The sequence below is a fragment of the Bipolaris zeicola genome, assembly GCF_000523435.1.
Source record: "Bipolaris zeicola 26-R-13 unplaced genomic scaffold scaffold_52, whole genome shotgun sequence".
NCBI classification, from domain to species: domain Eukaryota; kingdom Fungi; phylum Ascomycota; class Dothideomycetes; order Pleosporales; family Pleosporaceae; genus Bipolaris; species Bipolaris zeicola.
Genome location: NW_006912101.1, coordinates 79,204 through 106,223, shown reverse-complemented (window position 1 = coordinate 106,223; position 27,020 = coordinate 79,204). Strand labels below are relative to the sequence as shown.

The following is a 27,020-nucleotide window of genomic DNA, read 5'->3' as shown; positions in this document are numbered from 1 at the left end:
CAACAACAACAAATTTCCAAAAAAAAAACGGCGAGGTTCATGGTTCAGAACGGATTGAATGTGGGATGTGGGAGTTAAGGGAGCCCCCGCGAGCACCGGGGGGCTCCGGAGCAACCTGAAGAAGGACCTCTCGCTTTGCTCTAGGCTTTTTTTGCAAGAATGTTTGGGTGAGCGCTGCGGCAACATGGTCTGGTTGGCACGGGGTTTTCAAGCGTGATGTGATTTTGAGCTACGAATTCCTAGGCATGCCGGGAGTAAAATAATGGCAATGGGCAAAAAATAAAATAAAAACAAGAGGTGATTGTTCTGGATACAATGATTCCACGTAGCAATATATCAATATATCGAAATATTAACCTTGATAACGCCTGAAAAAAACTGGGGCATTTTGCTGCTTTCTCATATGCCCATCATTCCAGCAACACCGTCAAGTCCCTCAAGTCCCCGCCTTTTCAACAGTCCACTCTGTAACCCCCCCAATCGACCACTCCACATCCTCCATCCACCCTCCAAAGCTCCAAGCTCCCAAGTTCTTCGGAAAATACACTTTCCCCTCCCCTTCCTCCTCCTCCGGCTCATGAACCTGCACCCAACATCCCCTCGCCCTCGGACTCCTCGCCAAGATATCAAACTCCTTCCACTTATCCGTCCCTGGAAGCACCGCAAGCGTTTTCTCCGCATCACGAATATCATACGGATCCACCGTCTCCCCCTCTAACACCTTCTTAACCGCTTCCTTATGTCCCGCTGGTTCGGGGACAGGTGGTTGAACAAGAGCCAAACTGAGAGGAATGTACTTTGTATTTACCGGCAAGGCGGGAATCCATTTCCAGGGTGTGAGGGTGCAGGCGAAGAAAGGTGGGGTGGAGTCGCCTTCAATGGAGGAAGGCGGATAGACTTTTACGGTGAGAGAGGGGGGAGGGGACGCGCCGGCAGGAGTTGGGGGAGACGAGAAGGAGAAGCGGGCGAGGTGTTTGGGGATGTTCCAGTTTAGGCGGCCGTTGTAGGTGGTGGTGCGTTGGGAGACGTAGATGCGGGATATGCGGAGGGCTTTTGCAGGGAGGGAGGAGGGGTTTGGGGGGAGAGGCGTGGTGAAGTTACCGGGGACGAAGATGATTTCGTCGTATGGGCCTGGAGGGGGATGGTTAGAATGAGTTGGGTGTGGGGTTGTGTACAAGTTTGCAGATCCGATTCCCTACTCTTACGAATACGATGGCTTTTGGGACCATATACTTTAGGATGAAAAAGAAATCAACATACCAACAGGCGTCTCACTGTACCTCACCACAATCACCACACCCAACCCACCCTTGAACTCGCCATTCTCTTTATCCGCCCACGAAGCTTCAAACTCATCATACGTCCCCTTTGGCAACTCGCTCAGCTTCAGGAAAAGGGAATATGACTCGGCCTTTAGCTTCTCCCATGGAGCCTCAGATCTAGGCACGGGATGGCGTTCCGCGTCCCCACCAAACGTACCGTACGTAGCCATTTGCGGTGGAAGATACGACAAAAAGCGGGGAAGCGTGTGGGGTCAGATGTAGTACTGCAATCCCCAGAATGTACACCTCATATATATCTTTAGAGCACGAAAACACGAGGTTGGAGAGGCCAAGTTGCCAAAAGCTTTATCAGCGCAAGAGCCAAGGAAACGACGTTCGTGGCACTGGTACTAGGCCGGATCAGACCCGAGATCGATTACTTTTGTCTCATCCCTTGCGCTTTCCTATCTCGATCTTCTCCAGGTGGCGTAGTGAAACGGCTGACGATGCATTGCATAAGCGCACGGCGCATGCGATTTGCGGAATCTGGATGGTTTCCGTTGGTGATTACAAGTGTATACCAAAGGGATGTCTCGTTCGGGTGCGCGGTGGCTGGCGGGGGCGGGGGCGGGGAACAGGGAAGGAAGGATGTAAGCGGAGCGGGATGAAGCGTATCCGGCTTGTAGGCAGTGGCTGCGTGGCTTTGCGAGATAGCGGTGATTGGATAGAGAAGAGATGGATGCAGGAAATATATCTAGATGATATTGAGATGATGAGGTAGGGAACGTAGATTAGGGTGAGGATTGCGAGTATGCAAGGATGCCCAAGCAAGAAAGCAAGAAACAGGACTATGCGACCAGACGATTTGGACTCGCGATCAAGATTTCAAGAATGAGACACGGAAATGACGGTTAAAACATGATTTGGTGGAGTGATGGAGGGGTGATGGGGTTAGATGAGGGGGATCTTGGGTCTTGTGTGGAGGAAAGAAAGAAAGGAAGAAGCCCACAACAGCCAAACACCTACACCTACTCTACCATATCTGTTACTCCAAATCTCGTGCGCACAAAAGATGAGTGTCCTGTCTCTCCGAACGTCATCCCTGACGCAAAAGGAATAAAAAAAAGCGTCCTCTATTTTTCTACGTTCCCGCACGTAGCGCTGCAGGCGCACGTGGCTTGGTTGGGATCCTTGCATAGTGGGATAATTGCGTGCATGACATTATATGTGTGACTGTGTATAGCCAGGGGTTCAGAGAGATTGGAGAGATGTGGGAAAACAGGATGGGTAGTATCGGGTTGGTTTTCGGGGGTGTTTTTGTGTTTGTGTTACACACTTTGTTGTGGGTTTACATTGGTGCATGTGAGAATTTGAGAAGAAGAAGGAGATGTAAGAAAAGGCCCGTGTTTCAAGGGCGAGTTAAACTATTATGTTTTCATCCAAAAAAAGATGTAGTTATCCATAATTATATTATCCATCTTACATGTGGACCCTTCTACTCACGACCCTTTTTTTTTCATCCAAATATTTGGCGAAACCCTCATGGACATATCCCGTGTACCCTGATCCGCAGCCTCGGTACCTTTGACCCTTCCCTTAACCCGCAAAACAATCACATTCGCCACCAAATCTCGCATTTCAAATCTCCCCCATCTACTAGATTCTAGCCGTCTATTTCCCGTGCTTAACCCTTCTCCAGCCGTTCCCTAAACACTTGACTCGTCGGCCATAGTCTCGGCCAAAGACGGCCAAGAAAACCACACCCAAACACAAAGAGCCACCAAAACCATCACACGTGACAGCCATCATACCCAAACAGGCAGTTGGGGCGCACAAAATACATGTCATGCAGGCCGTCCAGCCCGCCGGCGGCTATTGCGACGGGCAGTCTAGTAACAGTAGCGTGGGGAGGTAACATGAAGTCGTGTCTTGGCAGGCCAGACATGAGGCGAGTCAGACACACGTGCGGTATTGCATACATGTGCGTGCGTACGTGCGTGCGTGGACGTGCCGCTTAAAGGACCCTGGGCGCGGGCAAGGCGCATGTGCGCTATGGACACAAATACATTTGTGGGCTTTGATTGCTCCCAGTCGGGCATACTGTTAGTCAGTAAGAACGCACGTGTGTTTCGTGTCTCGTCGACTAGCGGAGCAGCTGTGCTAGCTCTCGTTTTGTTGTTGATGTTTTTCGATTGCCGACTCTTGGCCTAACGGCCGTAACGCCACCCTGGCCGAAAAGGACTCGTGGTCCCTCGAGTGAACATGGAGGAACCTTGTAACTTGTAACAGCAACGTGTTGATACGTGGGATGAACTTTCTCCATTCCATTGCTTACTTGGTCTGTTGTCTGTGTGTCGAAACGGCGGTCAGAAGGCGATGATGGTGAGTGATGAGACGGGAGATGCGTAAGACGAATTGGATCGAGGTAGAGAGTATGTAGAGCGTAGTATTATAGAGATCCCTCTTGAAAACCCCCATTGTTGACTGAGTGATTGACTGACTCTGACTGACAAGAAAATCCATCAAGTCTATAACTATATCATACTGAAAGAAAACAAATAAAAACACAGCGCATAAGCGTAGACCTGTTTTGATAACTTTTTGTGACTGCGATTTAAACGCCCATTGTTACAAAGACCCAATGTCTAGAGGAGTCGGAGACAAACAGAAAAGACAATGATGACCCAGGGGATATATTCCGCGTAAAACAAATAAAAAGGACATGGCCACTCTCATTCACCTCTGGTAATGAGCATCAAATCGTGATACCAGGCGTGGCGTGCTGGTAAAGGAAGATGCACCTCTCGAGAGATGTATGTACATGAATCAAAACATGTGGCGGGCCGGCGGGCATTTTTTTTTCGTATCCAAACACCAGGGCTGGCTGGCTTGGGTAGGAGATGAGAATGAAAAGATTCTCCCAATCCGAGAAACGCCAGGAGATGCAGATGACGAAGAGGTGAGAAACCAGTCGTGACCTTTTCGTCTTGGATGATAGAAAATGGGTATTAAGAGAAGTAGAGGAAAAGTTCAAGGCATGTGTGGTTTAGAACATGGAAGGGTCTATGCCACCCATTCCAACACCCGCAACGTTGGCATTCTGCAGATTCTGAAGGTTTCCAGTAAGGCCAAGCTTCTGCATGGCCAGCTCGGGGTTGCAGTGGGGTGCGTGGGAGCGGTGGTATTTGAGACCGTTGAGGTTCTTGTACCGCTTGCCACAGACTTCACAGCGATATGGCTTTTCCTTCTCCATGCCCACTGTGCCGGGGTAGGGGATCGAGGTAAGGGGATCGACAATGGAAAATGTGCCGTCGTCGTTCTCCTTGAGCTGCTGGTTCTGGTGGCCGTGCTGCTTGTGGTACTTGAGACCGTTTTGATTCTTGTACGCCTTTTCGCATCCAATGACTGGGCATCGGAATGGCTTGACCTCTTCGGGGAATGGGAATTGGGGGATGCTGGCACCGTTGAGAAGCTGCTGTTCCCGTAGCCGCCTGGCCATTTCGCTCTGGTCATTTCCGCTGAGCTGGTAGTTCTTGAGGGCTGCTTGCAGCTGTGCTTGGTTGAGACCACCGCCCTGCTTGCTGAACAGACGCTTGCCTGGCTGGTCGATTGTGCCGTTGTTGTCAAAAGCGGCCATGCCAAAGTTACCATTGCCATTTCCGTTAAAGTTCATGCCCATGGGCATTCCCATGTCCATTCCCATCATTGGGTTGAAGCCGCCAAAATCCATGTCAAGCTCGGCTGGAGTGCCGGGGTGTGAGGATTCTGGCGAGGTCAAGTTGTGGTTTGCCATGGGCATAGTACCCATTGTTGGCGTGTTGACCGAAGACACGGTGGGGTTATTCTGGAGGTTAAATTGCTGCGAGGCCGAGGGCGTGTTTGGTGATGATGTTCGCATGCCTTGGTGGTTTTGCATGTTGTTGGCCATGTTGACGTTGACGTTGAGATTTGACGGTTGGTTTTGGTTCTGGTTGAACTGATTTTGGACTGGGAATTGTTGCATCGGCTGCTGCTGCTGCTGCTGTTGTTGCTGCTGCTGCTCGTCAATGGAGCCCAGTGTGTCAAAATTGATGTCGTCCATATCCATGTCGTCTAGCGAATCCATATCCTGTACAGTGGACAGGTTGGAGCGGCTGACGGAGCCTATCCGTGGGCGGTGGGCGCCAACTGAGCCCGATCTTTGTTGGAAGCCATTTTGGGTGTTGAAGGGTGCATCGCCCTGAGTCTGGCTGGGCGCGATCGAGTTTGTTGGTGCACCCGATGCAGAGGTGAAGCCATTTGTGGGGGGCTGTTGGGGGCGGGCGGCAGGCGCGTTTGCGTGAGTCTCCTCAAAGTGCTGCAGCAGATCGTGCAGCGAGGCCAGGGTGAGGCCACAGCAAGTGAAATCCTTCATAAAGGCGGCTTCCATCTTGGGCAGATATGACGACGAGTGGAACGAAGGCGAGTTGTTGGCAAAAGGTGCGGGTGAAGTGCCCATCATGATGCTGGGTAAAACGTGTTAGTCGGGTTTTGTTGTGGCGGCCCGAAAGTGGGTGGGGGTAACTTACTCATCGCGAATCCACGAGCCGACCGAGTGGCCGCCCCAGCTCATGCCGCCGGCGAAGCTGCCCATGTTTGTGCTCTCGCGACGCCCGCGATCCTTCATGGTGATGGGCCTGGCGCCGCTGTTTCCGTAAAAGGAAGAGCCAAGCATGCTGATGGAGGGGTGGCGCTCGCTGATGCTGGGACGGGCATTGTGGTTGAAGTCGAAGTGGTTAGGATTCAGCAAACCTGGAGTGGTGGCGAGGTCTGGCTGGGCCTCTGCCTGCTTGAGGGCAGAGGTGAGGTTGGAGGTCTGGTTTGGGGGAGAGTTTGAGCCATAGCGCGGGGGCGTCTGGATGTCAATGGGCGAGGCAGTGGCCATGTCTGCGAAGCCGGCGTGAACTTGAGGCTCTTGCGGGAAGAGCGAGAAACTGCAGTCGCCCGCGTCCTCGAACAAGACGTCCTCGTCTGGTTGGCGGCTAGCGGCAAGCTCGTGGGGCTTGCGGTGCCAGAGGTTGACGAGGGTGGCGGGGGAGTTCTTGTTGACACGACCAAAGTGCGGCGACGAGGGGTGGTCAACAGGCGTGGTGATGGGAGTGCTCGCTGCGGTGGATTCGCGCGGCGAGTGGGTGAGGGGAGGCGGGTGCTCGTATGAATCCAGCTTCACGGTTAGGCGAAGTCAATGGGATATAAGCAGCGGCGGGGGTGCGCGCGGTGTTGTGGCGGGGACTGTGCGAGGCGTTTAGGCGCGGTCCCGGATGACTGTGCGGCGGTGGTGTGGTGTGGTGTGGCGTGGTGCAGGCGAGGATTGGTGCGTGCTGCAACAATGGATGTTGGTGGATGGTAGGGCAGTGGTGGTAGTAGGAGTGAGCAATGCGAGACAGCAGCAAGAGATGTATGTATGTGTGTGTGTGTGTGTGCCTGTAGCAATTCAGGTCCGGCGGCAAATGGGTGTGTTTTAAAAAAAGTACCGATGGCCGTGGGTGAAGCCGGGGCCTGGGGGGGGCTATATGTTGGCGTGGAAGCGGTGACGAGGTTAACGAGGGTAGAAAGGACAAGCGGCCGACTGCTGGGCGGGCTTGGAGGATCCCTGGCGATGGGTGGGTGGGTGCGGCCAATTGCGGGCTGGCGCTACTGTAACCTGTATGCATCGCCGGCAGCAAAGGTGCAACTCTGACGAAGAGCCATGGCGGGTTGCATGACGAAATGAGCGGCCACACACGCGACTACGATAGAACGGCCGAAGCTCACTGGCGCCCTGTGTGTGCGAGCGACAGGCACCCGGCACTGAGGGTGAATGTCATCGAGGGCCGTCCGTGGCGGGGCGGCGCTGCCGGCCGAGGCAGAGGCGTGTTTGGAGCGCGATGAGATGAGACTGAGAGCGAGCAGAGCATGGCATGGCATGGCATGGCATGGCATGCACGGCCACACGGTTGGTCGCCCCTACACTACAGCTAGACTGCTAGTCGGATGTGCGTACGATGCACTTGCACATGGACTAGAGCCGGAGCGCCTGTTCGTTCACGTCCTCCGTTGGCATTGTCATTGCCTGCTGCTGCCAGGCCAGGCCAGGCCAGGCCATCCTTGCTCCGCGCAGTTGTCGCCGTCTTCTAGAAGGACATGCTACTGGACGGAGGGCGGTTGGTCGTAGCTGGTGCTGGCATCCTCGCTGAGCCTGCGCCCGAGTCCGAGCCCGTTTGCAGTGGCGCAGGTGTGATCCGAGGAAATTCCGCCCGCGTGCTGCTGATGCACATGGTGTTGCTGGGCTTGGGTATGCTCATAGTGGCGGTGATCACCTGACCGGGGGGGGGCTCCCTCCCAACACGGGCCTGCGAACCGCCGCTGACGCTGACGCTGGCTGCAGACAGACTACTGGTAATACTACATGCTACACGGACACACATGCCAGCTGCTACCGTGGGCGTGTGCGGGCGGTGCTGGCACTGGCATGGTGTTGGTGCTGGTCAGTCATGGTGGTGCGCACAAGAGGGGTCGCGCCACACGACGACAAGATGGCCTAGCCGCAACCAGGCCTACTACTCGGATACTCGTATGGACTAGAAATCTGTTAAAGCACCCATCGCAAGCATAGCAGCACGCACTGCAATGCTGCCCTCGACGCTGCCGTCGCAAACGTTTCAAGCCAGTTGAGCGGGCAGGTCGGCGCGTTGCATCTGCCCTGGCCGGCCTCGTTTCGGCTGTTTGCCTGTGTTTGGGCTGCTCTTACACAAGCAGCAGACTAAAGTGGCCGCCGCCAGCCTGCCTAGCCCTGGCGCTACAATGGATCGGAGGCCCTGTCCCTACTCCAACTCACCCTAGCCAGCCATGGCCCGTAGTCGTAGCCACTCTCCAGCACCCGCACAAACAACGGCCTCGCTCCAGACGGCCAGCTGCGAGCCTACTAGCAGAGTCGGTATACAGCCATCCAAGTGTACTTACTACCATGTGTCCAAGTACTCAGCTACCTATAGAGTAATCACTCAGCCGCAGACTTTCCGAGAATCTAGCCTGCAGCCTAGCCACAGGCACTGTCACTTTCACAGTCACGCTCCCCCGCGCCCTCTCGTATACAGACAGTAGTCAATGCAGTGGCAGGCCTGCTGCTGCTACCAAGCCTAATACCCCATGGTCCACGGCCGCTCGCTCTTGAGCAGTGTCTGGGGCACATGGTGTCGCCTGCTTACGTGCAGCTGCTGAGGAGATCGGCAACAGCCTGAGCCCACGACCCGCAATGTCGTGCTCCTTCTCCAGCGCCCGCCCCATTTCTCATCCATTGCCTTAAAGCATGCCCCCCACGCCCACAGCTGGCCAAATTACCATTGCCTTGCCTCGACTCCTAGTCCGAAACATGGCCTCCCGGCCAGCTGACTGCGAATCTCTGCTGCTACTGTCGACTTGCTCCCTCGACCATCACCGGAGCCCGACCACCCGAGCGCCTGCCTCGCGCCTTCCTTGACCACAGCAAGCCCATCCCTGTCCGCCTGCCTTGATTGGACCCTGCAGCTGCTCCCACGCCCGGCCTCTGCATACACCTAGTAGAGTACACACACACTCTCTCTCTCTCACGCACACGCACGCACGCACGCACGCACTCGTTGCACTCTGCCAACAGACGTGTACTCTCCCATTCACCCTCCCTCCCTCTCTCTCACACACACACACACCTTACTACATTCACCCTTCCACCCTTCCCTCCATCCCTCCGCCTATCCATCCATCCATTCACACGCCCTATGCCCCTGTCCCCCAAGCCGGACGACACGTATCTCTCCGTCTCTCATATATGCTCCTTACACATGTACATGTCATCTACATGACCACATACCACGCACATATATACGTACATACTACTACATACATACTACATTCATTCACTCGAGCAATAGCATGCATCCCGTCCCGTCCCCCATTCACACACACTCTCCCTCCCTCTCTTACCCCCCCTCTCCCCTCAATCGCCGCTCTCGGTCGGGGCGCATTTCGTTGGGGCGCGGGCCTCCCGCAGTCGCCTATCACCACCTCCGCCAAGTGGCTGCTGCTCACCCAAAGGCCGACCGGCGCTTTTTCCGTCCAGACTGACTGGCCGACGTCACTCTCGACTTCCCAGTCACAGTCGCCGCCCATCTGTCGTTCATGCAGCCTGCATCGTAAACGGCATTTGGCAAAGTTTAGCCTTACGGCCAGTAGCTGCCGCTGTGCCGTCCATTTCAATCTCACCTGAATCGTCCTCCACTCTGCAACGTCAACACCTCTCTTGCAGCAGGTCTGGCGAGCCGCCCCTCCCTCCCTCCTTCCTTCGTTGCAACAGGACCCCAAATCCCTTTGGGAATCCATTGCCAGTCGCGGCTAGCCCTGTTCACCGCTAACCGTATAACCGGATGGATGCATCATGCACTGTACATCGACATCTACCATGTACACACCATGTCCCCATCCAATACTAGTGTACCGCCAAGGCTGTCTCCGCTAGACTGTTTCAACCTTAGCCATTGCGCGCTGTGCATCAGCCCTGTTGACGTACTGTGCTTTGCACGCTCCATTCTACTCGTATCTCCCTTGTCGCCCACGCCGTTTCGCTGTCCCATGGAAATGGTAGTCTGGGGTTCCTAAGCACTGCTGCTCCTCGACATCTTGTCAACAAACTCAAACCGCGCGGGGTATACAGGTAAGCATACCTACGATACATACTACCCAGCAACGACAGCTCACCGTCACAACAAGCGTTGACGACGCTTGCATGCGCCCCTCCCCTTCCCACGTGCTTTTGAATAGGTAGCCCCATTTCATGTGATATTCAATAAGCTAAACACTTACTTCATCACCTCACCACCGGCTCTTCCCACCAGCACCCCGACCCCTTCCTTCCCTTTACCCTCACCCTCACCCTCAACGTCATCTCGCATCGATGCGAGTACGGCTACAGCCACGCGAAAATCACCATTCAAGGTACCCCATTACCACGACCGTCTAGAGCCAATGCATGGCCTCATCACCCACATCTGATGCTTCACTCTGCTCTGTGCTCTGCCCCACCAGTGTACATGGACATTTGCCTTGTTCACGTTGAATCCCGAGTCCCGCTACCTCGAGACGGGTTCACACAAAGTCACCTGGCGCCGCGCCTTGCCCACCCGATACACGCTGTACACGAATCCCCACTCTTGGGCACTATACAGTATGCACTAAGCATTTCATGCTTCTGCACTAAACCGCGTTGTCTGGTCGGTCCGATCACTTATCCACAGTCACGTGTCAATGGCGCTAGCATTGCACCCGATATGGGGAAACTCCAAAGGCCAGGCGTGTACCCGTTGATGCGCAGCCGGGGTCGCCAGCGGTACAACCAAAGACGGCTTCCCGATTCTGTCTTCAAGGATTTGTACCTTGACAGCTGAAGCAGCATGATGTAAACCCCGGTCCGTTACACGACGTCTTCGGCCCTTCATCCATGGACTGCACAAACACCCCATCGGGCCCTCTGACGTCACTTCCGACGTTGCGGCTCGCTTTCCTATACCACGACTCGGAAGATAAGACCAGACAAGAGGTTGAAAACGGGGGCAACAATCATCGTCAACCAGGTTCCCCTTCCTGATCGACAATCTGCTATACGTCAAATCACTACCAAAGCGTCCCGGAAGTGATAGGCATCACGACGATGCAAATCCACGCGTCCCTCCTATCACGATAGCTCGCCGTATTACTTCACGCGCGCCGTTGGCATTACGACATGTCCTCGCCGCAAACGGCGCGGGTGCGGTACTCCTTACCCGTCGCTGTCGCGGAGCCGCAACATATGACGACAAATACCGAACCAAATTGCTCAAACAGGCAACATGACGAATTCTAGGCGCGGCGATCGCTGCAGTCCATCAATGGAACGTGTCAGCCCCCCAAGACTATCCAGTGGATTGGTCTGCATACCTGACTTGGTATGTATCGTCGATTTGCTCAACCACGACACTGTTTTTAATCTACCACTCCACCCTCATCATCAAAACATCGCACCCACCCACCCCGTGTCAAGATTTGTCTTGTTTCATGACTCTCCTCAAAACACGTCATTTGACTGCGCTATTATTGCTCCAAATAGGCCACATCCCGATGACGTTTAACCAGTAAAAACAACCACCCGCAGTCGTGCGCTGGTTTAGTTGACACAAGATATCGAACGTTATCGCCCGGGGAGGAGTATCTATCAAAGCGCGGAGTATCTATCTCTGTAGGTATCGTGGGACCCTCAGCACATGTGGACTTATAACTTTAGCTTATAGTCTTCCGCAATCGTGGAAAACGCCCAACCATCACAAACGACCGTATTGTTCAGCCAACTTTTCACGACTCGTCGCTCCGCAGCACTAGCCATGGAAACCGTTTTGCAGCGGCATCCGGGTGCAGTAACCGATGTGACTGTCACCTCACCACGCTCCGGTCGCCAACATGCAAGCGTAACGTAACATTAATGTGTCAGAGAATGGAATCGACAATACTTTGTACCCGGCCCAGTCCGAGCGCAACACCACGTCGGTTTCACATGATTACCCCCATGTGCCATGGATATACGCATTGAACAAGTGGAATGAAAAAAAAAACGGAGAAATCCGATATAGATGTCGGAAAAGGGGCATTTAGGATATGCCGGGTTTGTATCCCATTTGCTAGCCACCTCTCATTGTCACGACGGAACAAATTACTTTTCATGTTCCTAGAGAGATACACAGATTCTCTTGACCACCACTACCGATCTCTCGTTCCTATCATCTCACCGGATGCGATGAGAAATAATGATCGATATCTAGCATACTGCCAAACGCATCATCCCACTGCCTCTTCCATCTGCCTCATCTCGCGCCTGCCCATTTCATCTTGATCAATAGTCCCATGTTACTCACCGTCGCATCTGCACACCTTTATCTCCATACCTCTCCAACCACTACTCTCGTGATCTTTTGCTGTAAACCACTTCAACACCCCCAACTCTCACCATATACTTTCACCTATCGTGGGCACGTGACAGTGCATAATGCTTCTTCACCAGCGGATGAGTATCCACACAACTATCACCTGGGAGGTACTACATCATAGGCACCCAGAAACCCTAGGCTTCGCCCCTCTGCACACCCTATGATAGGTTTATATCGCCATTAAATGCCTAAGTCAATCACCATCTACTTCACTTCGCTTCGCACGGGCGTTGCGCTTCTTCCGACGACAACGGCAAAAGAAAAAAGTCCTCAGCGCGCACTTAGCTGTGTGGGGGCCTACTTGGACGAAATATAGTGGGCACTAGACTCTCAACACCCATACCCTTGTGTAGATGACTATCCATTTACTTTCGTTTCCATATCAGACGGAATCAATGTGCATCTAAGATACCCCCCCCCCACCCCCCTAAAGGTCCTACACACATTTCAAACCTCAACACCAACACACGCATCTCTTCAAACTCTCCTCTCTTCTCTCCTCTCCTCCATCACACATTCACATTCACGTACACAAAACCCACCAAATCATTAGAATGGAAAAGAAATGTTCACATTTCTAACTATATAACGACTTCGTAAACTCAATCTATGCTCTCTCTCTCTCTCTTTCTCTCTGTTTCTTGTTTGCTTTGTGGGGAATAATACTTTGCATCAAAGCCAAAGCCAAAGCCAAAGCCAAAAAAAACATCGCTACGCTGAAAACGCAGTCAGGAATGTCAAAAAAACAAAACAAAAACGCTGTTGACGCAACGTAATGCAACGCTTTTGAAAACAACAACATTAAACAGGACAGAAACGTTCAGATGATAACACTAAAAATCTTTATCCGTTGGATACAACCTCTGGTGTTTCGAGGGCCATCAGTGTAAAAAAAGAAAAAAAACGAGAAAACAAAAAGGGCGAAAACGAACTACTATGTCGTCAACGCTCTAGGCAAGTTCCATCTCATTCAAATGACTCCTTCTCAAACTACTGCGTCCACTATTCGGCGCCCAGCTCGTTCTAGCCAGGACATCTCGCCTAGGATCAAGCATGCCGTTGCCAGTCTCCGAGCTTGCCATTTGGCCCGCGTACTGGAATTGCATGGGGCGTTTGCCCTTGCCGCCACCAGGCAGCACGACCGACGACGACGGCGACCGCATGGGCGCAATGTGCGTGCCGGAATACGTTCGCGTGGGGCGCGGGATGACGGGGAGAGCCCACTCGTCGCTTTCGGAGGTTGCGTATTTAGTAGATGCGCCTGCGGAGCCCGGTTGTGTGTCCCAGGGTTCTGATTCCCAGGGGAGGTCGGGGGAGTAGGCGGAGGAAGGGCCAGAGGGGTCTTCGTCGTCGATGTAGACGGACGAGAAGGATGTAGCGGCTGATGCGCGATTGGCAAAGGGACGACGTGGGTGCATCATCTTTTCCATTTGAGGGTCGAAGATGCTGCTGCTGGCCGTTGTGTCGATGGTGTCGCGCTGCGGCACGGTGCGTGTGCGGCGGAGCGACAACATGCGCGCTGGGTTTCTGGGTGGCGGGGTCTGCTTTTCAAAGTCGAGCATTTCGTAGAAGGACTTGCCGATCCAGAGCATTTGCTCGTGTTCGCGGAGGTAGCGCTCGCCGCCAAAGGATTTTTGCACAATGTTGCGGGCCATCATGCCGAGTTTGCGGCGGTGGTCGGATTTCTCGTACATCCGACGGGTGATGATTTCGACGTCCTTGGGCGTGGGCTTGTGGGGGAGGACTGGGGCTGCGACACCAGGGCCGTCTTCGGCGTACTGGGCCCATTCGTCTAACATGGCGAGGAGGTTGATCTGAGCGCGAGCCAGGCCGTATGCATCGTTGGGGGCAACGACTTCGCTGTACCGTTTGCCATCATCGGGATCAGTGAGCACGCGTAGAGATGCACCCACGTCAGTACAGACAACAGGGGCTCCAGTCAACGCAGCTTCTCCGAGTGCGAGAGGTAGACCTTCGGAAACCGATGAGTTGAGGAACAGCCAGGTGTTTGCAAGAACCATTGCCGGATCCGCTGTACCGCGCATAGTGACGTTCTGACCCAGACCCTTACAGGCGAGAATCTCTTGACATTCGGAAGAATAGACGGGAGATTTGTTGAGAGCACCGTAAATGTCGAGCTTGTAGTCTTTGAAACCCCATTCGTTTGTGATAATGTCGGCGGCCAGCAGAGCGGTCTTGATGTCCTTGGCAAACCAGACATGGGACAACATGGTCACTGTTGGTGTCTTTGCTTTGATTTCCGTGACTGGAGCAAACTTGGTCATATCAGTGATGCCGTTGACAATAGGATCAACCTTGCGCTTGAAGACGTTGCGGTGGGTGAGCTGTCCTTTTGCGCTTCCAATTTCAATTTCCCATCCTGGGTTGAAGAAGTCTGAGGGCAAAAGAATTAGTTGAGACTGACAGACTTGAAGGGTGTATACATACCTGCACATGGAAGGATCTGATCGGCGTGATGAAGAATGAGACACGAGGTCAGCTTCATCAGGCCCAGCAGCGAATTTCGGATAAACGGTGGTAGAGTACACATGGCCGATGACAGGTAGAGGTTAGTCTCACGCCAGGAGATGGCGTGATCCCAGATCTGAAGGGTACAGTTGCGCTTGAGCTTGCAAACGATACCATAAGACGCGGAGACACTGTGGTGAGAGGCCTGGAAAACATGGGGAATCTTGTCGGGGATTGGAATGGAGAAGATGAAGAGATCTATAAAAGTCAGTTTCGCTCAATATATACTGGCAAGTTTACTTACACCTATACCACAGTTCCAACGCAGTGTCAAAGTGACCAAGTGTTGGCAACTCGGTACGGAACCACTCGTTTGCTGGTTGGGCATTGGGCATGTCGTCTGTCAGCCACAGCTTCCTCCACGAGTCTTTGACGATGTCGCTAGTCCAGACCTCTTTCCAGTGGCGTGAATCTTGGAAGTACGTGTTGAGGTTAACCAAAGCACGAGTTGCCTGCTTGACATCTGCCGAAGTCATGGTAGTGGCTCGCGCTCCGCGAACAAGAGCGGTCAGTGTGGGAATGAAGTTTGTCTCAATGTCAGTCAAAGTCGCTGCCTTGACGAGATGGTCAACCTCGCTGTCTAGCTTGTTGGTGAACATGCCATGGTTGGGATGCATAAAGTCCAGACCCCATAGAGGAATGATTTTCAGGGACTCGACGTTCTCTTCAGTCTGGTGCTTTGGCAGTCCAAAATCATTAGCTGATTCGACGACCATGTGCCATTTGATAGTGCGAAGGTTGTTGATGAGATCTCGGCGACATGCTGAGACACCACCACCTTCGTTTGGCCAGGTTCCAGTATCGACAGCAATGACGTGGAGCGAGTTATCGGTATCGCGTTGCAGCGCCTTTGTCCTGGTGAAAACGACAGCATCTCCACCCTGACCGAAACTGAATAGATCGCTCATTCGAATAGCTAGAGGGGTCCATGCGCTGATATCGCTAGTGAGATCTGAGCTGGCCATGATGGCATCGGCGTGTAGTGCAAGGTAGTCTTCGGCTTTGACGAGACTTCCACGATCACGGCGTCTCCAGTAAGGTCTTAGCAGAGCCTCCTTTCGGATCAGTTCCTCATCAACCCAGCGAATGACGACTCCGTCAAGGTCATTACGTTTCTTCCAAGCCTTCCAGAGATGCGAACGGGCTCGGGAGGTAGAGATCTCTTGCTGCTTGATGTTCCTTCGGAAAAGACGGCCCAAGAAGTTCGAAGTCGGAGTTTTGAATGCCAGCAGAGGGTTTTCATCAGCGAACGTGCAGCGAGTGGGCTTCTTGAGCACGCCGAGCCAATCGTGACGGATCATGTCTGGTGTATCGACCATGATACCGTTGAGCTTAGTTGTGATCGTTGGATGGAACTTGTGATCATAAAACCATGTGCATTCGTAAACGTCGGCACCTTGGACGAAGGTCGCTTCGTGGACACGTGGAGTAGGGATCCAACGCTCTGTCTTCTCGGCATGGCGAACAGGAGGCGCGCACCAGCTGACATTGGCAGACATATGTGGAAGCACGAACTCAGCGCGAAGAAGTTCATCGTCGTACTTGGCGTTCTTTCGGTAATGGTATTTGAAGCGCACCAAGTTGTTGTGGCTGATGTAACTTCCAGATTCAATGTGACCCTTGTGGTTGTACAAGACCTTTGATCCGTCGTTTTCGCCCTTGCCGCAAATACGGCTGAGGGGGATCTTGGTTGACCTTACTTTGGAGATTCTGACCTTGTTTTGTGCTGGATTCGTTTCGTATTCGTAGGTAAACTCATTGGTGACTGAGCCATTCTTCCATTCTTGTCGTAGTTTGATGCGCATTTCTTTATCGTAGTGAGAAACACGAACCTGACCCCAAGTCGGCTCGGTCTTCAGGGCGCCCGGATAGAAGATCAATTTGAAGCCGCCGTCTTTGTCAGGGTGAACGAAAGCTGTCTCGGTCTCGCCGGCACTTTGGATGACCAGGCGGTTCTTTCTCTGGATGATCAAACTTCCCTTGACGGTTCCTGCCAGGCCTGCAATATCTTTGCGACGGTGGTAGAGGAAGAACGGTAGAGCTATGGACATTGCACGTCGGCTGTATATCCACAGTCCTGTAAGGAGAAACGTAGTCGGCTTGGCAACAATCCATGGTTTGTGCAGCAGTGCCCCGTTCAGCTCACGCTGATACTCGGGATCGGCCATGCACGCCAGAACAAAGAACTTTACCCATGTTCCGGCAGAGTGATAGACATAGGCAACCGGAAGGCGAATGTATTCAGTAAACAAGCTAAACATCGAAACAGCGGAACGATTGAGGACCGGGTGGTACGCCGTTTGGATATCCGCAGTGACTTGGCGATATTCTTTGTTGGAGATTGATTGATCGCCTCGATTCCTAAAGTAGCTATACTTGACAACCGACAAGAATGCTCCTAGATCATAGCGTGCGATGACTGAGAGAATTGTACAGGACTCTTCGGCGCGGATGTTTTCATGGATCCAGGATAGTTCCTTGTTCGTGTAAGGTGCTCGGATACCGAGACAACGTCGGAAAAACAGTCGTCGTATATCCAATGGCAAGTCATCCCACTGCGTTTCACAGTCGAATCCAAGGCACAAATTTCGCAGAAGCTCTTTGCGACAGGCTTTTCCATACACCAAAGCGTCTTGCCCTGCGACCAATGCCGGCATCGAGCGTCTGTTGCACTCTGAGATAGCATATTGCTCGCCGTCGTTCTCCCTGCATGCAAGGATAGATTCCGCAATCTCAGCTTGTGAGTGCGGGGTCTCGAGGAACGTTTCCATGCACGCGTGAAGTAAAGTTTCGGCAATAGCAGTGCAGTTGCTGCTCACATTCGTTTGGCCAAAGCCTGGGCCCTTCGCATCCGATGTCATATATAACGTCAAATGACCATCGGCAAAGTGCGAAATGGCACGAAGATCGTTATTGAAGTTGACGACCGTCTGGAGAGGGACAATGAAGACATCGATTTGCCCATTTCTCCAAGCTGACACGATTCGCTGAATTGTTGACGGCATGACCGGGAACGCTTGTAGAGCAAGCCTTGAAAGACTATCGTGATTGCATGATAGCAGCAATGCAATGATTTGATCACCGGGTTGACCAGCTGGATTGACACGGTATCTGTTCTCTTTTGGAGCAGCTCGAATCATGTTGCAGTATGCGCGGAGCTCACTTTGACTGTATTCGGAATCGCTGTTGCCGCTATTGTAGGCGTGGAACTTGTCATTCATCAACGACTCTGTTCCTTCATCAGGTTGCCCATTCACGGCATTTGCTGCCTTCTTGGAACGCTTGGCTGTTGGAAATGATTCCGAGACCCATTTGCTGAAGTCTAGAACTTCTGGCATGCCTAGTTTGGCAGTTCGGAATGAGAGAAGGGCTGCTGTCCAAGTTGACGCGCCAAGAGCGATAATCCTGTCGTAAAGGAAACCAGGGAAGACTGCCAAGAGTATGTTGCCTACTATCAAACCAACCACGACAGCTGCTAGCAGTGGCATGAGCGCATGCGGACCAGAGAAGATCTTGTTGTACTGATACAGCAATAGTCCAGTGTAAGCACCAACGTAGGACAAGAACAGGGTCAGTCCAATGGACGAGCTGTTGAAGATCCAGATGAGAGCAGTGCAGAAAGCAAGTGCCCATACATGGACGCCGATGAAGCGACACAAGGTATTGAAGTAGAGATGACGCCTGAACTTCAGATCATTGGCCTTGGCTTGTTTGATCTGTTGCGTGTTTTCAATTGAGATGGGTGCCATCTGCTCCGACAAGGTGTGCAGGTGCTGAGCCTTGTAGTCGAGTAGGACAGCTCCAATCAGGTAGTACGCGAGTCCGAAACCGACTGATAGGCGGAATGCCGTGTCCATCTCACCTGCAAAGTCGTATGCAAGTCCAAGGCCGGCTGATAACTGGATAGGTGTGTCTACTCCTGGCATATCCACTATTTGGCCCCCGTTCAATATGTCCAACCATCGATCCATGAGTGCGACTAGGAAGTAAAGAATGCCGCAGTAGATTTCATCACCTGCTGTTCGCCAGTGAATGAAAGAATTGTGGAGACGAATTCCCTTCTGCGATTGTTGCATACTCTCCAGCGCGACTTGGGTTTCGAGGTTCCAAGTCGAACTGTACGGAATAGGTCGCTTGGTGTCCGTTATGCGAGCGTACCAATCCAACAAGAAGATAGTCGAATCCCAGCAACCAGCTAATTGTTTCACGAAGCTATCTTTTGTAGATTTCTGCCAGAAATGACGTCCATGTTCTTTCAGTACAGCTTCATGAAGAGCGTTGCGGCACAATGCCAGAATGGCTGGTTCACTCATGCCCTGGAAGATGTCCGGCTCGCTGAAAGACCCCTCTGAAGAGGCAACGAGGGATCCGTCCGCGACAGTTGATGTAGCTGCGCCCTTGCTTTGGCTTTTGTTTTCGAGAGCGACTGCTTCTTGCTCCCTTTCAGAGTGCAATTTCATGTACCAGTTCTTGATATCTGAATCGTTGAGTGTCTTGATGTTGTGATACCAGGTCACCCATTGGGTTGCCACGCGTCTGGTGCCAAGAATCAAAAGGGTAACGAAGATGTATAGAACGCCCAGATAGAGGTAAATGTCATTGCCTTTCATCCCAATGAAGATGGTAAGAATAGGGGAGATTACCAAGGTTGGAATGACCATAATGATGATTTTTCGGCCATTGAGGAAGCTGGATCCAGGAATCTGATACGTGGAAAGCACAGCCAGGACGGTCAGGTATGTAGTCAGGCCGAAGAGGTAGAAGAAGAAGACGGCGCCGTGACCAGGTCCAGATACAGCTGAGATGACAACGAAGCCAAGAAGACATCCGGCAAGAGTGAAAGCCAGACCGCCAACTAAGCGTGTGAGGACAAACATGTTGGCTGCGGAGAAGGCCATGGAGATGAGGTAGTATGTGCCACCAATAGAGATCCATGTTCCGATGGCGCCAGAGAGTAGCAATGAGCACATAAGTGCCAGCGTAGCATAGTACCTCTCGTCTTCAGTCATTCTCACACTTAGGTAAAGGCCGTGACCAGTAGTTGAGAGAAGCACGATATCGACAAGGGCAGGAATTGCAAAGACACTCAAGAAAGTAAAGCGACGATAGGCAGGCATAACGGAGGCCTTCTGCTCAGGATCGATATCTGTCTGGGCTGCAGCATAGGCGGAAGCAAATGAAGGCGCATTGAAGATCCACATCGGAGGCTGGTGTTCTTCTTGGTTATAATAGGCCCTGTGCTTCTCCGATAGCAAGATGCCCATGTCGCTAGGCTTGATATCGAAATAAGCTTCACATCGAGATCCCAGCGCAAACAGCTCTGCAAATGCCGCACTCTGATCGGAATACTGGTTGAAGAGTGGGTTCCTGTCTGAGACCTCAATGTAGACTTCTTCGAATCCGGCTTTCCTGGCTGCACAAAAGATGCAGAAAAGCACGAAGTCGGCTGCCGAGTCGAGTGTTCCCCGGCTGGTAATGTCTGTGATGGCTGAAGTGATGGTATCAAGCTTCTGGTGATCTCTCCACCATAGTATGTTAAGAAACACCTCGTCGATGTGTCTGAAGAGTTGCAAAGCTTGCGCATCATCGAGGGTTGGGACGCGCGAGAGTCGATACCATTTGAGTTTCGCGCCCACTAGCTCCTCATCGGTGACTTTCTCACCAATGTAATCTACGTTGCTCAGTTGCTTAAACTGATGATATGTAGGTACATCAATCAGCAACTCTTTGCAGCGTTCGCGAATTGCAGGGAGAAGCGAGCATTCCTCTTCCCATTCTGAGTAGCGGATATGCTGCAAGTAATTTAGAAGCTCTGAGGACGAAAGAAGATCCAGATCTTGAACCAGACGATCCGGTAGTCGTTCTGGTGAAAAGGATCCGTCGGCAAATTCGCTAAGGCCGTATTCTGCAAGGAAACACTGGTACCTCGAAAAGCCCATCATACTTAGATATGTGTGGAGCAGAACTCCTTTGACATCTTGTACGGACTTGGACACATATATGATGATAGCTTTAGTGCGAGGGTCTAGTTCCCACACTCCCCAGAATGAGGCGCCGTTGGGGGTGTGAAATCCTGAATCAAGTGCAGAATATGCTTGGAAACGGTATGGGTCAGCACCGTCCTCAACAGCATGGTCCAATGCTTCTACGAGAGCTAGGATAGCCTCTCTCATAGTAGGCACGAGATTCAGAAAGTGGCTGCTGCTAGAAGCGAAGCGGCTGAGGGTTGCAGAAGTTGCACTGAACTGTTCTACGGGGAGACGGGTAAGCAACTTGAGATCTCGCAGATGCCGTTGTGACTTGAGGACACGATCGAAATCTGCTTTGGAGGCATCGATACCGATTGGGAAGCATCCCAAAGATGAATATGGTGATCCGTCGAAAGAACATGAAAGTGGGTTGTCGGTGTGCTTTTCCACTGCCATGGTCCAGTCGAGCCCCAAACTCGTGGGTGATGAGGGTTCGTGGGGGACCAACACTCCATTCTCATCAACCTCGGGATATTCAACAGTAAGTGTAAGTGTACTGGATGAGTCGTCGTCAGGCATGCCTCCATCAAGGCCGGCGAGCGTGTCAGCCAAGAGAGGGAAAATCTCTTGTAGCGGCACGTAGTCATCAAAAAGGCTGGAAAATCCAGGCGAAATCGTACGAGCAGTTCGGTACTTGTCATGGACATCCATAACCTTTCGAGTCTTCAGCCACTGGAAAGCGGCCAAGGGTTCCTCGCAGGGGCTGACATCGTAGATGTTTGTGAGAGCGCACTGCCGTGGGAAGTAGGGCACTGCGCCGTGATAACTGCACCACATGTGCGCTCTTCTGAGAACAGCATGCGAAAGCTCGGCATTATCATCCACTGTATCCCACATCATTGTGACAAACGAACGTTGGCAAGCTTGGGAAACAAAGGACCGGGTTGTCGTCTTCATCTTGTCCATGTCGAAGAAATCGCGGCGCTCTCCATTCGACTTGATTGTACCGTTGCGAACTACTACGCCGGCAAAGAGTGAGAGATCGAGCTTCTTCACACCGTCCAAGAAGTCGGGAGCGCCGATCTCCAGATAGCTATCCAAGCCATGGGCTGAAAGAAGTTTTGTGAGGCCATGAAGCAAAGCGATGGGAACGCGGTCGCGCCATTCGGAGATAAGAACACCAGTGAAGTATCGCTTCTGGTCGGGTCGTCGCAAGTTCTGTTCAATTGTGCACGACAAGAGATATATCGCTTGTGACAGGTCCAACTCGGTGCCCTTTGTGGCCGAAGTGATAACATGGGATAGATCGAGTCGCGCGATGATGTAAGGTCCCATGGGAACATCATCATTACTGACGGCATCTAGGACACCAGTCTGTCGGTAATCCAATACGAGGGCCTCCCATTGCGACAGGACCTGTGCCTCCTCTGGAGTGACTGGGGTTTTCAATACGCCAAGGTAGACGCCAAAAGATGAAGGTTTCGCGGGGAGCGCGTGCGTAACGCGAATGACGCTTGAGCTGTTTGACAAGAGATGAATGCGCTCTTGTACGGAGCGTGGCAAGGCAGTTTCATCTTCATCTTCCTGCAGGATCTGTCAGTGTGGGCGCGCATGTCGGTGCAGCGACTTTTCTTACCTTGAATACTTTTCGAAGTGAACGATAAGTAGACCATACGAGAGCGACAAGGCCGACAAATCCGCTAGCAGCAATGATGGCAATGAGAGTCCAATCCCACCAGTCGCGGATTCGCGTGCCATCCTTGAAGGCTTCGATACCTAGAACGTCAGGCTTTGCCATGGTTGCGACGGCGTGGACCTGGTCCGACTACAAGGCATACGCCTATGCTGACAGTTGTGATCTGAACAGACTTTACAGTTTCTCTATGCTGGGCAGGTGACCATAGGCATTGGGCATAGGGTGGGTTATCAAGTAAAAAACAAGAGGGCGACAGCCCGCTGCATGGAGAAGTGGTGTCACAACGAGGGCGAGTCGACGGCGACGACACAACAAGAACGGCAGGCAAATGCAGGCAGTCGACTGGTGAAGGCCAGCTGAGAGCTGATCAAGAGGTGCATAGTGTGCTTCGTATGCCAGAGTACAGTCAGGTGTTAGTTAGGCGTCGATCTGGCAGTGCATTAGCAACCATGACCAGTGGCTAGCCGAAGCAATGTCCACTGCAGGATCGGCAGCAGTCAGAGAAGACGCCTTCATCCTTCGAGAATATGGCAATACGGCGCTTGGCGGGTGCTACAGACGACAGTGAGCCGGCGTGATGAGCACGAAGCCTTTAGGCCGGGCATAGGCAAAAGCATGGACATAGTGCACTAGCGGGATTATAGTGGCCAGATTCATCTATCCCGGACACGAAGGGGGACTGCAAGCCGACCAAAGCGGGATCCTAGGTTCGGCGGACGGTGGATCTTGGTGGCGACGTGGTAAGAGTGGTGGACAGGAGGAACCGTGGCGAGCGAGGCTGACATGCCCAGGGTTTCCCTCACCCTGGCCTGTGCGCGCTAAATTTGGCCCTCCACTTGTAGCGTCCCGCTCGGCACGCATTTTAGCCTAACCTCCTCCACACTACGACGTTAATATCAGACTTCATCTAATGTGGCATTCGCTCCGGCCTTGTCTCCGGCGCTCATGCAAGGCAAATGCAACAGGCTTCTTGCCCTGGCCCTGACCCTGGCCCGATCCACCACAGGCTGACTGCAGCCAGGCGCCTGCTGGGACAACAGGCACACCACTAACGTAGACAGTGGCCAGGGATCTTCTCAACATACGACTCCCTCCACCCACTTACGTACAGCATGGGCCTGCACCCCGGTCCTCTACTCTAACTACAGCCTGAGCATCATAGTAGCAATCTCTTCAATCTCGCTCTGCTAAACTGCCCCGGTACGTACCCAGCGACCTGGTTGAATCCAAGCCGAGAGTTAAAGTGTGATCCTACTATGTGCTTGTTCTTCACGATCCACAGCGGCGGCACGGTATTTTTCACGTGGCATACGCCTCTTCTCCTCGAGCGGCATCACCTGAGGATTTGGCAATAGTGTGCTGGCCAAGGTTGATAGTACGCCCCATTCCATGTCAGCAAGCTCCTCCCCGGTTTTACGACCTCCACGATTTTAAGAGGCGTCAAGCTGAACTCAATGCCGTGGTACGCCTGAGACTAGATCCGACTACAAGTCGTAACTCTCAATGTGGTGGAAACAAAAATGGAAAATCAATAGTCCCTTGATCATTTACCGCATCTGGACCGTTATACTCGAGGTGACCTATGGGACAAATTTTGCCGAGACTTCTTTATTAATATGCCTAGATTCCTCAGAGACAGCCACTTCAAGCATCCATTGTTTCACTTCTTTTTTAATCATGTCGTCCTATTCTCGCTCGTTATTGCGAGCATGCTTAGTCTCCTCGCTTTCTCTGCTGCAACCAGTGTCGGCGTTTGTGGGAAGCGCAACTGTCTCAAGCACTGTTTTGGTCATCGCTCGCGATGCTACTTCCGCGCTTAACAGCGCCTCACTTGGTCTTCAGGGCTATGGCATACCCTATGAGACCCTAGTTGTCCCTCAGGCTGGTATTGCCAATCTTCCCCTTCTCAATGCCTCTGCAACAAATGGCAACTACGGTGGTATCGTTGTTGTTGGCGAAGTTAGCTACAACTACGACAACTCGTACCGAAGCGCCCTTACAACCGATCAATGGAATCAGTTGTACGCTTACCAGACCAACTTTGGTGTGAGGATGGTCCGCTTGGATGTCTTTCCTACCACTGAATTTGGTGTGGTTAGCACTGGTGGCAGCTTGGACGATCAACCAGTCACCTTTACCAATACAAGTGGCTTCCCTTCGGCCAATCTCAAGACGTAAGTGCAAACAACTCCTTGGCTCTAATTGCCACAATGGGCAGTGATCTCTGCTCGACTTCCACAAGCGGTACGGGTGGCAAACATTGACAGGCAAAAACATAAGATGCAAGCAGGACTAACCATGATGACAGGGGTGTGCCGATAAGCATTGCTAGCATCTACCATACTCCGGCCACAATCACAAACTCTTCGATTGCGTGGGAGTTTGCTAGCTTTTCCAATGCTGGAACTGCTGCAGTCATCAACCAGATTGGTGCACGCCAGCAGATGGCATGGTTTCTTCCGTTTGCGCTAGACTGGGCGCCATCCAGCAACATTCTGCAGCACGCGTGGATCACTTGGATGACCAGAGGCCTCTTCCTTGGTTTCAGGCGAATCTATCTCAGTACGCAAGTTGACGACATGTTCCTGGAAACGGGCTTGTACCGTCCAGCAGGCCAAAACTACCGCTGCACGCCACAGGATCTTACGACCCACGTGACATGGCAGGCTGCTCTTAACGCAAGGCTGCCGGCGGGATCTGAGTTCTTCATTGAGATCGGCCACAACGGCAACGGTGACATTGAAGCATCTGCATACACGGATCTAGGCCAGACACGCTGCAACCCTCCCCAGGCTATTGAATATTCCGATCAGCCTGACGGCAGCCCAGAATACTCTAAACCCCCTGGCACCGGTGTAAACATCTGGCCTACGACACCCACTTCATACACCTGGAGTCTTCAATGTGCCCAGATTGATCCGCTTGAGAACTGGTTTGCAGTGACATCAAACCGCGACGCTTTTGCCCATATTTCTCACACATTGTACGTATACAATTGCTACTAAGACGCTGATCGCTGCTGACAAGACACTAGCTCACACATGGACTTGACCAATGCCACCTATGCGGACACATCAAAGGAAATTTCCTTCAACAGGGCCTGGCTGAAGCAAGTCGGACTCGACGCTGCTAAGCGATGGAGCACCAAGGGTCTCATTCCACCAGCCATCACTGGTCTGTTCAATGCAGACGCCATCAAGGCATGGATGGACAATGGTATCACCAATGTGGTTGGAGACAATACCCGACCACGTCTCCGCAACACGCAGAGCTCGTTCTGGCCATTGGCCACGACGACATCGTTCAATGGGTATGCTGGTCTGAACATTATGCCACGTTGGGCCACTCTGATCTACTACAACTGCGATCTCCCAGCCTGCACTACCCAGGAATGGATTGATACATCAGCTGGCGCCGGCACCTTTGACGATCTATTGGCCAACGCCCGGGATACGGCGATACGCAATCTTTTCGGGCTTCACTGGGATCCGTAAGTCGTCCGCCCGTATCCGCTTGAAGAAAGTTTACTGAGACATCACGCAGGTACATGTTCCACCAGGCTAACATGCGGGTTGCGGACGTGCCAACGACTACTATTAATGGCAAGTCTGGCCAATACTCGCTACTCATGTCGTGGCTCGAGGTTGTGACCACTGAGATGACGCGCCTGTACGTAAACCATGGTCGTATTCGATTAAGCAATGCTGACACACCCGCTCTAGGACGACCTGGCCCATGAAGACGCTTAAGCATGACGATATTGCGCAGCAATTCCTCAACCGACAGACGCGCGATCTCTGCAGGCCTAGCATGACCTGGAAGACGTCGACCAATGGTGCCAGCATCGAGTCTGTGAGCGTGTTCACGGCAGGCGGAAACAGCTGCGGTGCAACTATTCCAGTGACGGTGCCAGGGTCAGTAGCAGACTCGACTGGCGCGACCAGGGAGCAGCTAGGCAGCGATCCCTTGACGCTGTGGGTGTCTATGAGTGGTGCGAGCAGGACATACAGGCTCTCGTCGGCATTGCCTCTCTAGGAGGGCGTGGCGGACTTTCAATATTTGTTTGCATTGTTAGTGATTACATTATGGCTACAAATGTCTAATAGGAATGCTTGAACACGATATTCACGAGAGCTATGAGTGGGTCCGTTAAGAGAAAAACCAAAACTTATATGCCGCCTGACGATGCGATGCTACATGTTTACTTTTTACTGGAGTGGCGTTGGCGCAGCCTTGCAAGGGTTGGACCGGAGTTTAAGCGGTCAGCATTTCAGGCTGGCTGCCAAGTCGCTTCGCTGTTCCAGCCACCACACACGCACACACACAGACTGGGGGCGAGTATCGAAAACGCCATATCCTCGGGACGTTTTTGTATAGCGCCCCGGTCCGTTTGAACGACAGGCGCCACTTTGAAACTGCTAATGCATGCTTGGACACGGTTCACCGAGCTGGCTGTCAGCTCCGTTGACCGCATCTCCTGACGGCATGCCTTACTATGCCCAAGATCCGCATGTGGCAATGTATCCTCCACCACCACGATGGCGTGCTCCTCTCCCCCGCTCCACCAACCGGAACCGCT

The 27,020-nt window shown here is 52.6% G+C and overlaps 6 protein-coding genes across 6 annotated transcripts; 3 read left to right on the top strand and 3 right to left on the bottom strand.

The window, feature by feature from the left end:
• Positions 1–436: 436 nt before the first annotated feature.
• Positions 437–1,492, bottom strand: COCCADRAFT_35827 (uncharacterized protein; the record flags this gene model as incomplete). The annotated part of the gene is made up of 2 exons (XM_007712959.1): positions 437–1,131; positions 1,261–1,492. The coding sequence occupies 2 exons, from the start codon at positions 1,490–1,492 to the stop codon at positions 437–439; spliced, it is 927 nt and encodes a 308-aa protein (XP_007711149.1).
• A 2,816-nt stretch (positions 1,493–4,308) lies between these two features.
• COCCADRAFT_35826 (uncharacterized protein) lies at positions 4,309–7,365 on the bottom strand (the record flags this gene model as incomplete). Its single annotated transcript, XM_007712958.1, has 3 exons — positions 4,309–5,746; positions 5,810–6,444; positions 7,309–7,365. 3 exons carry the CDS (start codon positions 7,363–7,365, stop codon positions 4,309–4,311), a joined length of 2,130 nt encoding a protein of 709 aa, XP_007711148.1.
• A 2,735-nt stretch (positions 7,366–10,100) lies between these two features.
• Positions 10,101–10,286, top strand: COCCADRAFT_93162 (uncharacterized protein; the record flags this gene model as incomplete). The annotated part of the gene is made up of 1 exon (XM_007712957.1): positions 10,101–10,286. A coding segment is annotated over one exon (186 nt), but the record flags the coding sequence as incomplete, so codon positions are not given.
• Positions 10,287–13,197: 2,911 nt separating this feature from the next.
• COCCADRAFT_4095 (glycosyltransferase family 4 protein) lies at positions 13,198–22,543 on the bottom strand (the record flags this gene model as incomplete). Its single annotated transcript, XM_007712926.1, has 4 exons — positions 13,198–14,642; positions 14,696–14,974; positions 15,021–22,329; positions 22,382–22,543. The coding sequence occupies 4 exons, from the start codon at positions 22,541–22,543 to the stop codon at positions 13,198–13,200; spliced, it is 9,195 nt and encodes a 3,064-aa protein (XP_007711116.1).
• Positions 22,544–24,118: 1,575 nt separating this feature from the next.
• On the top strand, positions 24,119–26,476 carry COCCADRAFT_25344 (uncharacterized protein; the record flags this gene model as incomplete). Its single annotated transcript, XM_007712931.1, has 5 exons — positions 24,119–24,615; positions 24,750–25,424; positions 25,476–25,931; positions 25,985–26,110; positions 26,164–26,476. 5 exons carry the CDS (start codon positions 24,119–24,121, stop codon positions 26,474–26,476), a joined length of 2,067 nt encoding a protein of 688 aa, XP_007711121.1.
• Positions 26,477–26,631: 155 nt separating this feature from the next.
• COCCADRAFT_93138 (uncharacterized protein) lies at positions 26,632–26,835 on the top strand (the record flags this gene model as incomplete). Its single annotated transcript, XM_007712956.1, has 1 exon — positions 26,632–26,835. One exon carries the CDS (start codon positions 26,632–26,634, stop codon positions 26,833–26,835), a length of 204 nt encoding a protein of 67 aa, XP_007711146.1.
• Positions 26,836–27,020: the final 185 nt, after the last annotated feature.